General features: G+C 46.0%; 1 protein-coding gene across 1 annotated transcript in view; it reads left to right on the forward strand.

Annotated features, from left to right (window-relative positions):
- The window catches only part of BACE2 (beta-secretase 2), a 111,816-nt gene that overhangs the window by 34,793 nt on the left and 59,632 nt on the right, over positions 1-17,391 (forward strand). Inside the window, exon 2 of the mRNA XM_061422046.1 lies at positions 9,590-9,678. Within this exon, the coding sequence (XP_061278030.1) occupies positions 9,590-9,678 (89 nt within the window). The remainder of the gene's footprint in view (positions 1-9,589; positions 9,679-17,391) is intronic.

The following is a 17,391-nucleotide window of genomic DNA, read 5'->3' on the forward strand; positions in this document are numbered from 1 at the left end:
CTGTGTGCCAGGTCTCAGAACTAGGGACATAAAGCTAGGAGTGAGCTGGGCAGGAGGAAGGGGAGAGAGGAACATGATCAGTTTTAGGAACATTCTGGAAGTAGAATAGAGAGGACACACAGGCTCCTGGAAGTGGAGGCAGGAGGGAAAGGCGGAGCCTGTGCACTCAGGTGATGGAGTGGCCGCTTGAAGAAAAGGCGGGGTGAGAGAAAACCACACTCCTGGCCCTGGGATTAGAGCGTTCCTGGGTGTATCTCTGCCTTGTTCCAGCTGAAGGCAGGTGCTACACACGCCAAGCACCCCCAGGTGTTTTGGGTCATGTCCGTGTCAGCATCACCTGCTGTGGGACAAGCGCTGTGCGTGGGGGTCTGCTAAACACATGGCACGGGTTCTGCAGCTCCTGCTTATCGCTTCTGGGCCACATCCAGACTCACTGCAGTGTGGAGATGTGGAAAGAAAGCCTGCTGGGGAACTGGATGCCTGTCATGTTTGGCACAGTGGTGTATTTGAGAAGTCAGCCCTGTAGCAAGAGAAAAACAACGTCAGGCCACTCCTCTTTGAGAAACTGAAACACCCCTATGTGTGAGGCACTATTTTAGATGCATCGCATATGTATGAGGGGCATCTCGTGTGCTCATAGCAACACCTTTTCATCTTACCTTGGATATCATCTGTCCTTGGATGAGGACACCAAGGGTCAGAGGTTAGGTGGTTTACTTAGGGTTCTGCAGCCAACAGGTGTGTGAGCTGAAAAAAGCACAATGTGTACATTGAGAGTTATGTTTTATTCAGCAGACAAAACTGAGGACTTAAGTGCTGGAGAAGACTCTTGAAAGTCCCTTGGACAGCAAGGAGATTAAACCAGTCATTCCTAAAGGAAATCAACCCTGAATATTCATTGGAAGGACTGATGCTGAAGATGAAGCTCCAATACTTTGGACACCTGATGCAAAGAGCTGACTCTGGTAAAGACCCTGATGTTGGGAAAGACTGAGGGCAGGAAGAGAAGGGGACAACAGAGGATGAGGTGGTTGGATGGCATCACCGACTCAATGGACATGAATTTGAGCAAGCCCTGTGAGATGGTAAAGGACAGGGAAGCCTGGCATGCTTCAGTCCATGGGGTCACAAAGAGTCAGACATGACTTAGCGACTGAACAACAACAAAGCCTGGGACAGAGCATCTGATGTCACTCTGAGGGACTGCTCCGAAGCAGCAAGGGTGTGGGGGAGTCAGGATAAACAGGAGCATTTACAACAAAGACCAGATGGTCAGGACATCAAAAGATTATTGTTAATTAAAGAATACCAGGTATCTCAAGTTAAAGAATTGAGCACTTTTCTATATATGGGAAGATGTAAGAGTCCGGGCTCATGGAAATCATTGCTTTGATATGCACCTCAGCTATCTGGGCTTCCTTCATAACTCAATCAGTAAAGAATCTGCCTGCAATGCAGGAGACCCGGATTTTAATCCTGGATTGGGAAGATCCCCTGGAGAAGGAAATGGCATCCCTGGAGAATCCAGTGGACAGAGGAGCCTGGCGGGATACAGTCCATGGGGTTGCAAGAGTCGAACATGACTTAGCGACTAAACCACCGGCTCCCTGGAGTCAGGGTCCGGTCTTCTCTCATCCTGAGTCACCTCGGGGAGCACTGCGGGGTCAGCTGCAACAGTTGTTGGCTTGATCACGGGCACCATCTTCCATCATGAGTTCCCTCAGGGCTCACTGGTGGGGTGGCTACAACATGATGATCTGATGGTCACAGCATCATTTGTTTACTGATACAGTATGCATGCGTGATAAATCATTTCAATTGTGTCCTACTGTTTGTGACCCCATAGCTCCTCTGTCCATGGGATTTCCCAGGCAAGAAAACTGGAGTGAGTTGCCATTTCCTTCTCCAGGGGATCTTCCTGGCCCAGGGATGGAACTCGCGTCTCATGTCTCCTGCCCTGGCAGGTGGGGTCTTTACCACCAGCACCACGTGGAAAGCCCTCCTGATGTGACAGGCAATAGTTTTCACTCATAGGGAGGCTAATCTAGGGTTCAGATCCAGGTCTACCAGAAGCTAAAGCTGATATTTTTCGTGTTATTCTCCTTTAGAGAACGTGCAGGGTGTATCCTGGGACCACAGGTCAGAAGTGAACTGGAAGCCCTCATCCTGTGAGTGGGCATAATTGCAGCATATTTAAGGGCATCTGCTATGGGTGTGTGATGAAATCTCCCCCAACCTGAGAAATCCAGCCTTTCCACTCATCCTAACAGGGATGGGTTGTTCAAAAAGTTAAAAAATTCAATCACAGAGGAGGCCCTCCCTCTAGGAACTGCCACATTTCCTCAGCGACAGATTTCAGCTGCAGAGGTAGTAGCAGCTCCCGCATCCAGGAGGATTCTGATCTGGGGGTGACTTTTCGTTTCCTAAAACAGAGACCCTCACACCAAGCTCCCTTCATCCTACCACTTCCTCTGCCAGTATTAGCCTGCCAAGCCTGATGCAGTCAGTGAAAAACTGCTGCTATATTCAAATCAGTGCAGGTGATGCCCTCTCCCTCCCCCAGCATTCCCTTGGAAGTTAAGAGTTTCCCAAAAGGAGTCAGGGAATCCATCCACAAGACTCTGGACTGTGTTTTTCTAGGAAGAGCCCCGTCTGCAGGAGGGAAGCAAACACACATACACGTGCATGCGTGTGCACTCACACACAGAGCCTGAATAGGTTGATAATCAAGTCCCTCGTAGCTTCTATAACATCTGTTTGTGTTAAGTGGAGCCCTTTGAAAATGATTTTTTTCCCCTTCTCTATAAAGGCAACCTTAATTTTAGAACGTGGAGAAATGGTGAGTGGCAATTATTTTTGCTTCCTTCAACAAGATGTGTTTCAGTAAATGAGCTTCATTTCCAGAATTGAAGCCCTGAAAGAACCTGATTAGCAAGATCGGCGCCCACAATCACGTGTAATAACTGTGGGCAAACAGCCCTGTGGAGCCGGGCTGGGAGGACCCCGCTGCTGTGGGTTCTGCTTGCCGGCAGACTTCAGCAGATGGGCTGCTAATGTAATTAGGAATCGTTGTGTGAAATGAGCCATTATTTAAATTATCTGCTAATTTTCCTATCTATTAACCTGCTGAAAAAGAGGCAGTGGTATCTGAGGAATCTCAGGCTGCTAATCACTAACTAGATGAAGAGCCCATTCTTCACTTTAATGCAACCTTTCACCTTATTACAGCAATTAGCAGATGGCTTTCTGGGGGGTTATTGCCCAATGCATCAGCTGAAGATTGAGAAGGGACATTGGGAAGACACTCACAGTCTACAGGTTTTCACAAGTGGAGATATTTGGTCTCTGGGGCGTGTGAAGCAACGTTTGTGTGAGCCAGCCTTCCCTGTGTCTCTCTACCCCAGACATTGGTGGGAGCAGAGCATTGAGGCAGGAAGGAGGAGAAGGCTAATAATACAGAGCAGACCCCCAGGGACTCCCCGAGGCACAGGGCACACTCAGAGCCATCCACCTGGGGAGCAAGGAAGTGGAAACTTCATCAGCTGTTGTGTATTTGGGTTCAGGGCTGCTCCCAGGAGTGAACACTCATTCTTGTATTTCAGATCTCCCCTGGAAGCTGGAGAGCTTTTGAGGGGAGGGTGGGTACAACTAAGGTTTTCCTGGGTCCTTCCCAGTAGAGGAGAAGAACCCACACTGTACCCTGGATGTTGGAGGAGCCCCAGCAGCTGGAGTGAGTGTTGGGGCACCCAGAGAGTGCCAACACCACCCCCACCCCCACCACCCCCTGCCCTTGGCTACCATCTCATTCCTAACTCTGGTTAGCCTTGGGTATTTAAAAGGAAACGTGTGATTATTTTATATTGTTGTTGATCAGTTGCTCACTCTTGTCTGACTCTCTGTGACCCCATGGACTGCAGCATGCCAGGCTTCCCTGTCCTTCACTATCTCCTGCAGTTTACTCAAACTCATGGCCATTGAGTCGATGATGCCATCCAAACGTCTCATCCTGTGTCTTCCCCATCTCCTCCTGTCCTCAGTCTTTCCCAACATCAGGGTCTTTTCCAATGAATCAGTTCTTTGCATCAGGTGGCCAAAGTGTTGGAGCTTCAGCTTCAGCATCAGTTCTTCCAATGAATATTCAGGACTGATTTCCCTTCGGATTGACTGGTTTGATCGTGCAGTCCAAGAGACTCTCAAGAGTCTTCTCCTGCACCAGAGTTCAAAAAGCATCAATTCTTTGGTGCTCACCCTTCTTTATAGTCCAACTCTCATATCCATACATGACCACTGGAAAACCCATACCCTTGACTAGATGGACCTTTGTCCTCAGAGTGATATCTCTGCTTTTTAATAGGCTGTCTAGGTTTGTCACAGCTTTCCTACCAAAGAGCAAGCGTCTTTTAAGTTCGTGGCTGCAGTCTCCATCCCCAGTGATTTTGGAGCCCAAGAAAATAAAAGTTTGTAACTGTTTCCATTTTTGCCCCACCTATTTTCCATGAAGTGATGGGACTGGATGTCATGATCTTAGTTTCCTGAATGTTGAGTTTTAAGCCAGCTTTTTTGCTCTCCTCTTTCACCTTCATCAGAGGTTCTTTAGTTCCTCTTCACTTTCTGCCATAAGGGTGGTGTCATCTGCATTTCTGAGTTTATTGATATTTCTTTCAGTGATCTTGATTTCAGCTTGTGATTCATCATATATCAACTGGGAAGTCAAGTTAGCCACCTCTGCCAGTTCTAGGAAAAGCTCAGTGAAGCCTGTGCACAGACGTATCAGGAGTTTGGCCTGGCAAACTCTCTCCAGCTCCTTGGCAGTTTCCCCGTCTTCATCAGCTTTCCACTCCTAGGTGGAGCTCATGTGAGTCCCCTCCCCATCCTATGGAAAAGGTGATGAGCAAATTCCTGCTTGGGAGATGACTCCAGAGACTAAGGAAAAGGGTTCTGCCCTCAAGCAACTGACAAGCTCCCTGAGAGAAAAGATGTGTGCCTGGGAGAAATGAGAGGCCAGTAAAAGGCATGAGACAAGTGAGTGGCCAAAACTTAGGGCCCAGTGGTCAGTGGGGAGAGGGACGGACAGGGCTGGCACTGAAAGGCCTTTCAGAGGATGCAGGACTGCCTGGGTCTCAAAGACAGCCCTGTGTGTGGATTGTGGTTGAATTCTGCCAGCTGGCACAGAGTGTGAGAGGTGGCATATTATTGTGTCAGAACAAAAGGAGGAAAGTAAAATCCCACAAGATATGCCATTTTAAAAACAAGAAAGCATTGTCTAGGCACGACAAGGCATGGGGATAAAGTCCTGACTGTCCCCAAGAACGTCCCTAAAGGAATCTTCCTGGAGAGTCTGTTGGCTTCAAAGTGCTCCAGGACCAGCCCTCAGCCAGCAGTTCCTTGGGATGTCACAGAGTTTGTGTCAGTGGCCACCAGTGACTGACCTGACTCCCCACCTCCTGTTGAAAGTTGTGTGTATGATTACCATGTGTGTTCAGTCATGTCCAACTTTCTGTGACCCCATGGCTGTGGCCCGCCAGGCTCCTCTCTGTTCATGGGATTTTCCAGCCAAGAATACCGGGTTGCTATTTTCTTCTCTGGGGAATCTTCCTGACCCAGTGATTGAACCCTCATCTCCTATACTGTAGGCAGATTCTTTACCATCTGAGCCACCAGGGAAGCCTAAAAACAGGTAGTTTGACTATTTTAGAGTCTTCATATGAGATCGTGTAAGATTTGTCCTGCGTCTGGCTTATTTTACTCTGCATAATGTTCTCCAGGTTCATCCATTTGGGTACATATGGTAAGATTTCCTTCTTTTTTTAAGGCTCAGAGTAGAATGGTGGTCTCCAGAAGGGTGGAAGGAGGCAATATGGGGCTATTCATCAAAGGTATTGGAGAAGGCGATGGCACCCCACTCCAGTACTCTTGCCTGGAAAATCCCATGGACGGAGGAGCCTGGTGGGCTACAGTCCATGGGGTCGCTAAGAGTCAGACACGACTGAGCAGCTTCACTTTCACTTTTCACTTTCATGCATTGGAGAAGGAAATGGCAACCCACTCCAGTGTTCTTGCCTGGAGAATCCCAGGGACGGCAGAGCCTGGTAGGCTGCCATCTATGGGGTTGCACAGAGTCGAACGTGACTGAAGCAACTTAGCAGCAGTCAAAGGTATGGCTCAGACTAAAAAGAATCTACCTGCAATGCAGGAGACCTGGGTTTGATCCCTGGGTCAGGAAGATCCCCTGGAGGAGGAATAGCAACCTACTCCAATTCTTGCCTGTAAAATTCCATGAAAAGAGAAGAGCCTGGCAGACTACAGTCCATGGGATCACAAAAGAGTCAGACATAACTGGGCACACAGGCACACACACACACACATCTGCCAGTGAAAATCTCTCAGTCCCTGACTTTTTCATTTATTCAACAACTGTTCACCGAGCATCTAGGAAACACTGGGCACTGTCCAAGGTGCTGGATGGATGAAGGATGATGAACCACAGGTGGGCCCCTGTGGTTGGCTCACTCTCATGGGGATGCCCCATGCTTGGATGCTCTCTGGAGAAGATATACTGGAGTGTGTAAAAGATGCACAGTGGGGACCTGCTTCCACCATGAAAGAGCCCCTGGAACCCCAATGTTGGCAAAGAGATTGGAGCAGTGAAAAGCCAGCGACTGTCAGAATGCTAGACCCTTGCTCTTTGAGAAGGCAGATTTTTGTCCTCGTTGCTATATTCTGGAAGAAGTGGAATGTGGTTCTATAGGAGGCTGCTTGGTATAGGGAAGGAGGTGGGGACTTCCAGTTCTCAGCAGCATTTCTTCTAAAGCAGGGATGATGGTTCATACATGCTTCTGATTCATTTTCAGTTGTGCTTCGAAAGTGCAGTGCATTTCCCATATTTGTGTGTGTTTTCTGCATCCATTTATGGGGTTGAATAATGTCCTCTGGGGTAAGACTGTATTTGCAGTTTGAGTTGAACCCAAGGAGACCGGAGGTGATGCTGGAAATTCCGCAGATAAGGACACAGCAGGGGATGTTGTGTGTGTGAATTGGGGCAAGGCGTTCAGGAGAATGGTGCACTAAGCCTTTGCCTGTCCATGCTTTCAGGGTGGATCCTATAAAATTTAGAGGACAAGTGACTGTATTTTTTTTTTCCTTTGTGATTAAGACTAGGAGTTACAAAGAGAAAGTCATGGTCCTGGTGAGAATTCAACGTGAAAAATGTCTATTTCCAGTTCATCACCCAGAAAAAGGTGTTGGCGGCTCAGAAACATTACTTGAAGCCCCACTCAAAGTGTTTACTGCTCCCTAGAAATCCATTCCTTGCCTGACGCTGTGGCTGCCTCGTTTACTCTCCTCAAATCCTGTCTTCTAACAGCAGCCAAAGTGATGACCAACTTGGCTGAGCTGTGACTCCAAACTGAATTTTCTTGAAATCTGGCTTCTGCTGACGCAGCTGGGGAGTATGACTGTGCCCAGCGCCTGGGCAGTTAGAAGTCATCTGTGTAAGATAATGCTGTCTGTGTTTTGCTGTGACTTTCTCTGTTTTGTGTCGCCCGCCTCTGCAAGGGGGGACCATGTGCTGCGAGGCAGAAGTAAGGATGGGGGTGTGTGGAAAGGACGTGCTTCTAGTGTGATGCAGAGGCGGCGGGTGGAATTCCATACCCGGGAAAGCAGAGTGAAATGTCTGTAGAGCACGTCCCTGGTCACTGGGGCCATTATGCCCAGGAGAGTAGTCCTGGGTCTGCTCTGCCTGTGGCTGGTTATGTAGGAGCATTGGATGTGGATGTGGGATGCCAGCCTGGGAACCTGGCCTTCCAGGCAGCTGGTCTTTGCACACACGTCCTGCTGGGCTGTTGGGTGTGTGTTTGCCAGAGAGACCCGGGAAAGACTTGTAAAAATGGCATGCTTTCATGAGTTGTCGTGAGCCTGGAATTCTGGGTTTGCTTTTGTTTTTTTCTTTCTTGTTCATCTCTCTACTAGTTTCACCTAAGCAAATTAAAAGTTCATCCTACCTTAAGGAACCATTTAAATCCAGGATGTGAAATCAGAGCTGAGAACATAGGCCATGTGTGTTACATGTATTATTAGGTCAACTTGGACTGTCTGCTGTCAGGACAATGGACTTCATTCCAATGAAGGGTGAGATTCTGGATCTTGCTGACTGCCCATATGTGATATTATGATTTATGTGAAGAAACACATATTTATACAGAGAAATATGTATTTGGTCTTTGTCTCAGTTCCTGGCACAGGGCACCCTTGGAACTTCCTCAATAATAAGGGTGATAAAGGCACCTTTGTTTTCCATAACAAGTCCCTTCCAACCATACCTGAGGTGTGTCAGTGAGATGGCTTTTGGAAAATCCCAAAGGATGGGGAGCCAACCCTGAGAGTAGAGAGCTGGAACTTTCAGCCTCATTTCTAGGGAAGGGAGAAGAGTTGAAGGTTGAATCAGTCATCAATGGCTCATGATTTAATCAATCAACCCAACAGATGTGTGTTCAGTTACTTCATGTTCTGTTCAGGTGTGTCCAACTCTTTGTAACCCCATGGACTATAGCCCACCAGGCTCATCTGTCCATGGGATTTCCCAGGCAAGAATGTAGGAGTGGGTTGCCATTTCCTTCTCCTATATACTTTTAATTGTGTTCTGTCTGAAATCAATGCAAACACCTATGTAGTGAGACCCTTCAACTTTTATAGTGACTATGTGTTCATAAATGGAATTAAGAGAATTCATTTCCTAAAGTCACAGTGCATAAATGGGTATTTACTGTCTCTCAATTCAGTATGAGAAGCCCAAAAACATGTTGAGGAGAAGAAGCCAGAACCTCTTGCCAAAAATCCCACATGATGCCATTTATATAATGTCCAGGAACCAGTGAAACTCGTCCATGGTAATAGGCGTCAGAGAGTGGTTGCTTCTGAGAAACAACGGGGATTGACTAGAAAGGGGCATAAGAGGGGCCTTTGGGGAATAACAGGAATTTCTGTATCTTGTTTGGGAGAACACCATGTCAGAACTCTCCAGTGGAAAATCCAAGATCTTTCATTTTTATTGTATGTAAATGATAATTCATTAAAACTTAAAAAAAAAAGCGATGCCTCTGACAGTTGTTTCCAGGTCCTGTGCAGCAGAGATGAGGGAATACCCACTGCCAGAAGGTGTCTGGGGAGGTGTGCTGTGTGTGTGGGGTGGAGGTGGAGGTAAATGAGGATTTTCAGGTGAGATTGGAAAGGCAGGAGGAGGGCTGCCCAGCCAAGTGACAAACCAACCGACAGTCCAGGGTGAGAAAGGGCTCTGCCTGGTTACCAAGTACTGCTGGCTGGAAAACGAAACCCCACTTATTCCACTGAATTTATCTTCTTTTAAGGTTTGGTGTGTATCTGAAGCTAAACTGATCTCTGCCCTTGCAAGCTTCACAATGGACTGAGTTTGGAATTCAATTTTTCTAGCAGCTTTTTAAAAATATTTCTAATCCATACGATTTCTCCAAGTAACAAATTGTTCTCAGCACTTAAGGTTTAAGAGAAGTATTCAAGAGTGTTGCCCTAAGCAAGTAACCTAATGGTTTCTCTGTTTTTCCCTTAAAAACAAAAGCTGCAGATACTCGTTGACACCGGAAGCAGCAACTTTGCCGTGGCTGGGGCCCCACATCCCTATATCGACTCTTACTTTGACGCAGAGAGGTGAGTGATGGGTCTGTGCCTGGGGGAGCTGGGCTGGGGGGCACCAGATGGATGCTTCAAAATACACTAGGAGATGCAGCCAAAAGCTGTTTCATTTTAGGGAGGACATGTTCATGTATATGTCTGTGTACGTATGTGTATGTACAAGTATCTGTGTGTATGTGCATATAGTGGTGTGTATATTTGTGTATGTATGTATGCATAAGTGTATGTGTAGGTATCCATGTGTACATGCATATGGTGGTATGTATATTTGTGTATATTTGTGTGTGTATTTGTGTATAAGTAGATATCTGTGAGTACGAGCACATTTGTTGTTGTTCAGTTGTTGTCATGTCCGACTCTCTGACCTCAGGTACTGCAGCACAGCATCAGTTTCCTCTGTCCTTCACTATATCCCAGATGTTGTTCAAATTCATGTGCATTGGGTCACTGGTGCTATCTAACCATCTCATCCTCTGCCACCCTCTTCTCCTATTGCTTTCAATCTTTCCCAACATCAGGGTCTTTTCCAATGAGTTGGTTCTTCACATCAGGTAGCCAAAGTACTGGAACTTCAGCAACAGTCCTTCAGTGAATATCCAGGGTTGATTTCCTTTAGGATTGACTGGTTTGATCTTCTTGCAGTCCAGTGGACTCTCAAGAGTCTTCTCCAGCACCACAATTTGAAAGCATCTGTTCTTCGGCACTCAGACTTCTTTTTGATCCAACTCTCACATCCATACGTCACTCCTGGAAAAACTGTAGCTTTGACTAAGCAGACCTTTGTCAGCAAAGGGATGTCTCTGCTTTTTAATATGCTGTCTGCGTTGTCATAGCTTTTCTTCCACAGAGCAAACGTCTTTTAATTTCATGGCTGCAGTCATCATCCACAGTGACCTTGGAGCCCAAGAAAATAAAATCTGTTACTATTTCCACTTTTTTCCCTCCTATTTGCCATGAAGCAATGGGACCAGATGCCATAATCTTAGTTTTTTGACCGTGGAGTTTCAAGTAAGCTTTTTCCCTATCCTCTTTCACACTCATCAAGAGGCTCTTCAGTTCCTTTTCACTTTCTGCTATTAGAGTGGTATCATCTGTATATCTGCAGTTGTTGGTATTTCTCCCAGTAATCTTGATTCCAGCTTGTGATTCACCCAGCCCAGTATTTCGCATGGTGTGCTTTCAATTCAGTTCAGTCACTCAGTCGTGTCTGACTCTTTGCGACCCCATGGACTGCAGCATGCCAGGCTTCCCTGTCCATCACCAACTCCCAGAGCTTTCTCAAACTCTTGTCCATAGAGTCAGTGATACCATCCAACCATCTCATCCTCTGTCGCCTACTTCTCCTCCTGCCTTCAGTCTTTCCCAACATCAGGGTCTTTTCCAATGAATCAGTTCTTTGCATCAGGTGGCCAAAGTATTGGAGTTTCAGCTTCAGCATCAGTCCTTCCAATGAATATTCAGGACTGATTTCCTTTAGGACAGACTGGTTGGAGCTTCTTGCTGTCCAAGAGACACTTAAGAGTCTTCTCCAACACCACAGTTCAAAAGCATCAATTCTTCGGTGCTCAGCTTTCTTTATAGTCCAACTCTCACATCCATACATGACCACTGGAAAAACCATAGCCTTGACTAGATGGACCTTTGTTGGCAAAGTAATGTCTCTGCTTTTTAATATGCTGTCTAGGTTGGTCATAGCTTTTCTTCCAAGGAGCAAGTGTCTTTTAATTTCATGCCTTCAGTCACCATCTGCAGTGATTTTGGAGCCCAGAAAAATAGTCTTTCACTGTTTCCATTGTTTCCCCTTCTATTTGCGATGAAGTGATAGGACCAGATGCCATGATCTTAGTTTTTTGAATGTTGACTTTTAAGCCAGGTTTTTCACTCTTGTCTTTCACTTTTATCAAGAGGCTCTTTAATTCTTCTTCACTTTCTGCCATAAGGGTGGTGTCATCTGCATATCTGAAGTTATTGATATTTCTCCTGGCAATCTTGATTCCAGCTTGTGCTTCATCCAGCCTGGCATTTCGCATTATGTACTCTGCATATAAGTTAAATAAGCAGGGTGACAATATACAGCCTTGATGTACTCCTTTCCTGATTTGGAACCAGTCTGTTGTCCCGTGTCCAGTTCTAACTGTTGCTTCTTGACCTGCATACAGATTTCTCAAGAGGCAGGTCAGGTGATCTGCTACTTCCATCTCTTTAAGAATTCCCCACGGTTTGCTGTGATCCACACAGTCAAAGGCATCTGCAAAGTCAATGAAGCGGATGTTTTCCTGGAACTCCCTTGCTTTCTCCATGAGCCAATGAATGTTGACAATTTGATCTCTGGTTCCCCTGCCTCTTCAAAACCCTGCTTGTACATCTGGAACTTGTTGGTTCATGTACTGCTGAAGTCTAGCTTGAAGGATTTTGAGCATAACCTTGCTAGAATGTGAAATAAGCACAATTGTACAGTAGTTTGAACATTCTTTGGCATTTTTTTTTCTTTTGGATTGGAATGAAAATGGACTTTTCTAGTACTGTGGCCACTGTTGAATTTTCCAAATTTGTTGACATATTGAATGCAGCGTGTTAGCAGCAGCATCTTTTAGGATTTGAAATAGTTCAACTGGAATTCCATCACCTCCACTAGCTTTTTTCCTAGTAATGCTTCCTAAGGCCCACTTGACTTCACATTCCAGGATGTCTGGCCACACCATCATGATGCACTGAGTGGTGTGTATATTTACGAATATATGTATATGTTTGTGTATGTGTAAGCATCTCTGTGTACATGCACATGAGGGTGTGTATATTTGTGTATAGATGCATATATCTGTGTAAGTGTAGGTGTCTGTGTATATGCATATGACTTCACAGTTAGTATGCATATGATACACACTTAGTGGTGTGTATATTTGTGTATATATGTATATATTTGTGTAAGTGCAGGTGTCTGTGTACATGCAGATGGTGGTGTGTATATTCGTGTATACAGGCACACATCTATGTACATGTGGGTATCTGTGTGTTCATGCACATTGTGGTATTTACATTTGTGTGTGGTGTGCGTGTGTGGCCTGATGTGCTGATATGTACATCCACTCCAAATGAATCCATTGCAGGATTCTCCTAACAGCCTTGGTGTGTTCTCAGGAGCTCTGCTTTATAGACATTCAAGTCAAACTTGAATGTTTTGTAGTCAGACCTGAATTGCAGGAAGCTCATGACCCTTAGACATTTGTTGAGCCCCCCTAATCCTCACGAGGAGGTGGCCTGAGCAGGGCAGGGTTCATTGGATCTGAGTGTGAGACTGTTCCGGACAGTAGCCTGGCATTGCTTGGAAAGCCACCTTTGTGTCACCTGAAGTTTGGTGGCGTCAGTCAAGGTGTGGTTCGCTGAAACCATGTCTGTGCTGGGAGGTCTCTGTGGTGAGAGAAACCCATGACTCACTTGGAAAGAACACACTGTGAGGTCAGAGCACTCAGGCCCGAGACGGGGCTCTGAGCTGGCAGCTGTGGGCGGGGCTGTGAGAAGGGGCGGAGCCTGGATGGAGGTCTGGATCCAGGCCAGCTCTGTGTGTCCAGGTCCCTAGACTCAGCCCTAGGAAGCTTCGTGCGGTCCTGGTGTGTGTCACTGTTCATCTCCGGAGGAGCCCTCGGGGTCAGAGTCACTCTGCCCCAGATACTTGTTGCTGCCCTAAATGTATGCACGTTTTAATTTCATATCCATTTTTTGTGACCCTAAAATTTAGACTCAACAGATAAAACCAGTAAGCTGCCACGTGGTTTGCTGTTTAGGCTCGTAAACAAGCGTGTCACATTTCCCTGCTACCAGTGCTCTCTCTATCTTTCCTTTTCCACTTTCTTTTCCCACAGTCTTTTGTTTCAGGGAATAAATCCCATCTTTTTTGAGGGGGAAAAAAAGAAAGGAAACACAGGAGAGAAAGTAACAACTGGGGAATTTCAGCAAATCCCCAGCAGCATTAATAAGGCAGGAGTGCCCATCTCTTCCCCCATGCATCTTGGTCTTTGTTTTGGTGGCACAAGGAGGCCACCTGTGTGTCCAGCTGGAGGGAGGGATGGCTGGTGCTTCATGGACCCCTCCTTCAAGGAACTTGGAGCTTAGATTATGACTCAGTGTTGATAACCTTTGATCACCGAAATTCCAGGTGCACCTCCAGGCTCATGATGCTTTGTGAAGACAGATGTAAGCCCTGGAGCTGTTCTTGGGACTTCAGATGCTTGTGAAGTGGGGCATGGGCTGTGCAGCCAGGGAACAGAGGCTGGCTGATGAGCCCCCAGCTACCCTTTGCCCTTTCCCCACTCAAACTGTGATTCATCCAAATCCTCTGCCCCAAACAGCCCCCTCCCCTCAACTACTCCATCATGTGACAGATTTTGGAGTCAGTCCAAACCTCTCATTTTTATTCATGTAGCATAGGAGGTCTGGGAACCAAGAAAGTGGACCAGGTTCAGGCTTCTAGGACAAAAGGTCTGCAAACTTCAGCCCTGGGAGCTCCTCCTTATAGTAAGTGCTGTGTTCGCTCTGAACCAAGATGCAGATGTAATAAAACTTATCTTCACGTGTAATTCTAAATGCCCTGACACAATCTGCAGGGATTGGGGGTGAGTAAAAGGAATTAATTTATTGCGGTGATCAGCACCACAATATGTAAACACGCTGGGTAAGAGTCACGTGAAGCTGGGTGATGCAGGAGGCTGTGAGCGTCCCTCTGGCCATGCAGTGCCCTGTGCAGACTGACAAACTGAATTAAAAAAGAATCAGACACCCAGAACAGCTTGGTTTAGTGATGTCAGTTTTCCAGATCAGTGAAGAATCTTGGTATAGTTTCCCCACAGGATTACCTTCTTCAATCTACACAGTAGCTGCATACCTAGAAAATGCAAATTATATTAAACTGTGTAGAAGATGTTGATCTTGGTGGTGAGGCAATCTTGGCCCCATTTTTTCCACTACAAGATTCTTCCTGGTCCATACATTCTCCCAGTTTCTCCATGCCTACTGGGGTTTCTGCCTGCCATAAGACAGAACGGACATCCATGGAGCTCAGATACATCTTTAACAGGTTTCCTCCCCAGAGCAGTTTTGTTTTCCATCACAGATCTGTAGACACATGATACAATAGAAGAAAATAATAGTACAGCATAGTGAAGCCAAGTTCGAGTAATGTGTATATCTACCTTTTAGATTGAAATGTGCAAATCTACACCATGGGTGGATATTTTCTTGGTTCCCAGACCTCCTATGCTACATGAATAAAAATGAGAGGTTTGGACTGACTCCAGAATCTGTTCCATGATAAAGTGGTTGAGGGGAGGGAGTTGTTTGGGGCAGAGGATTTGGACAAACCACAGTTTGAGTGGGAAAAGGTAGCCAGGGGCTCATAAGCGGGTAAACAGCACAGCCAGTGGTCAGTACAAATCAGAGTGTGCTTGCAACTCAGTTACCCTTTTGCTGGGTTTCCTTGATTACAGGTAAAGAATCCACCTGCAATGCAGGAGACATAGGAGATGCAGGTTTGATCCGGGTCAGGGAGAATCTCTGTAGAAGGGAATGGCAACCTGCTCTGGTGTTCTTGCCTGAAAGGTCCTGTGGACAGAGGAGCCTGGTGGGCTGCAGGCCAAAGGGTTGTCACAAACAGTACCTGACTAACCACACACAGGCACGCACCCGTTTGCTATGCAGATGCAGATATGGAAGCATTCAAGGGTAAACACTAGTCAACATTACAAATACTGCATTCAGTGCCATTTAATGTGTGTACAATATTTAATCAACGGTAGACAACTGGCTTCTTTCTCATTTGCCTTTGACTTTGTTCATTGCTGGCTTGAACCATAATTTTCTCAGCCTTAGTAGGACACAGCCTTCTAACTTTCCTATTAGCCAGGTTTGAGTTCAGATTTCAGGTGGCTCCTGTCTTTCATGCTTAAAGATTGAGCTCCTCTGCCTCCTTTGCACCTTATTTAATGTGAAGACTCCTGGGAACATTCGTGACTCCCATGATGGCTAGCCCTGCCATCCTGCTAACCACACAGGAGAATTCGGGGCTCCCTCTTAGCTTTCTGAGCACCTGAGGGTCTTGTCTAGATATTTCTCCTTTGTGAGCAAACAGAGAACTAGCAGAACCTGCCAACATGCAGGGGAGGCCCCAGACTCCCCTGCTTTGTCAGTGTCGCCCCCACTGGCACCTCCATTATTCAGACTTCAGCCTGCCTTCTCATTTGCAAGTATTGTTGAAATTTATTTAGTACCTTAAAACATGACCCGCTCTGGCCTTCTAGCCCTGATACTGCCTTTCTTATAAAGAGATCTATTCTCCTCCTATCAGTGCAGGAGACATGGGTTTGATCCTGGGTCAGGGAGAACCCTGGAGAAGGAAATGACAACCCACTCCAGTATTTTTGCCTGGGAAATCCCATGGACAGAGGAGCCTAATGAACTACAGTCCATGGGATTGCAAAGAGTTAGACATGACTGAGCAACTGAGCATGCATTCATTCTTCACCTGGGCTTCTTCTTAACTGAATCAAATGTGAAACATCACATTTTGAGTTTTAGGCAAGTTCTATTCAGTCACCTGCATTTGTCACCAATACAAACACACGTGCTTTGCAGGTTCAATCCTTGCTTTGATTTATGCTAACCTTTCTCTCCTTTCTTCTGTTTTTCCTAAATAGTTCTCATAGGTTTATGTCAACACAGATGCAATATTGTTAAGATATGAACTATGAACATAATTTATATAGTAAATTATAAACAATTAAGTTGCCTGATGCTTTCAGCTCACTTTACAGTTGGCCTAAGCTACACCTTCCACCATGGTATTTGATGGAAGCCGAGAGAATGTTCTACTTCCTCTCTCAATTTTTGACAAAGGTTTCTTTTCTGAGATGCAGCTTGCTGCCTTGTGATGTTTCTGTGTTTGCTTGTCCCTCTGATCTCTCTTAGTTATAATAAGGTTTCTGGTTGGGTTTGTCAGCCTCTGATTCAAGTCCCCCAGTCTCTGGATATTCAGGTTTAACGCTTCCTGAAACATGTCCCAGTAATTGGAGATTTGACTTGGGGTTCTTTGACAAGATCTCTTTGATTTATGGAATCAGACATCAGGCTACCATCAGTCATCTATGCAGCTTTGTCCCATCAGAAGCACTCTTTTCCTGGTGGTGAATGTTCCAATGAATTACTATACAGCAAAAAGGCAATCATGTATTTTTTTAGGTGTACTTCTTTTTTAGCCAGTAAAATAGTCTCCATCCAAGTGGCTTGATGAGAGATTCAGTATACTCATCCCCCTGACCTTACACTAATCTATTTAGTAATTAACTATGTTTTCACTAAAATGTCTCCCCCTCCTATATTCCATCTGGGGTGCAGTTCACAGAGTAGTTCTGGCAAAAGAACAATTTCTTGTCTTCAACTGATGCTTATGAGTAGAGTTGGGATATTAGAAAATTATGCAGGTTGTTTCCTTAAGGAGGCTGACCTGGGCCCTTGAGATCTCATGCTACATCTTTCCATCTGATGATGACACACATTTTTCTTGATTATTTAGATAATTTCTTAAGTTTGTCCAGGAGGGGTCTTGCCATATTGGGGCCCTGAAGCATTTGCCATTGTTGAGTATGTTGATGACCCTCCAGCATGAGCAGAAGCCCCTGGGCTGGTGAGTGGCCCCACTGACTCTGACATGGTCACTTCCAGACCTTGGAAGAATAAGAC

Source organism: Bos javanicus, chromosome 1, assembly GCF_032452875.1.
Source record: "Bos javanicus breed banteng chromosome 1, ARS-OSU_banteng_1.0, whole genome shotgun sequence".
In the NCBI taxonomy this organism is placed as follows: domain Eukaryota; kingdom Metazoa; phylum Chordata; class Mammalia; order Artiodactyla; family Bovidae; genus Bos; species Bos javanicus.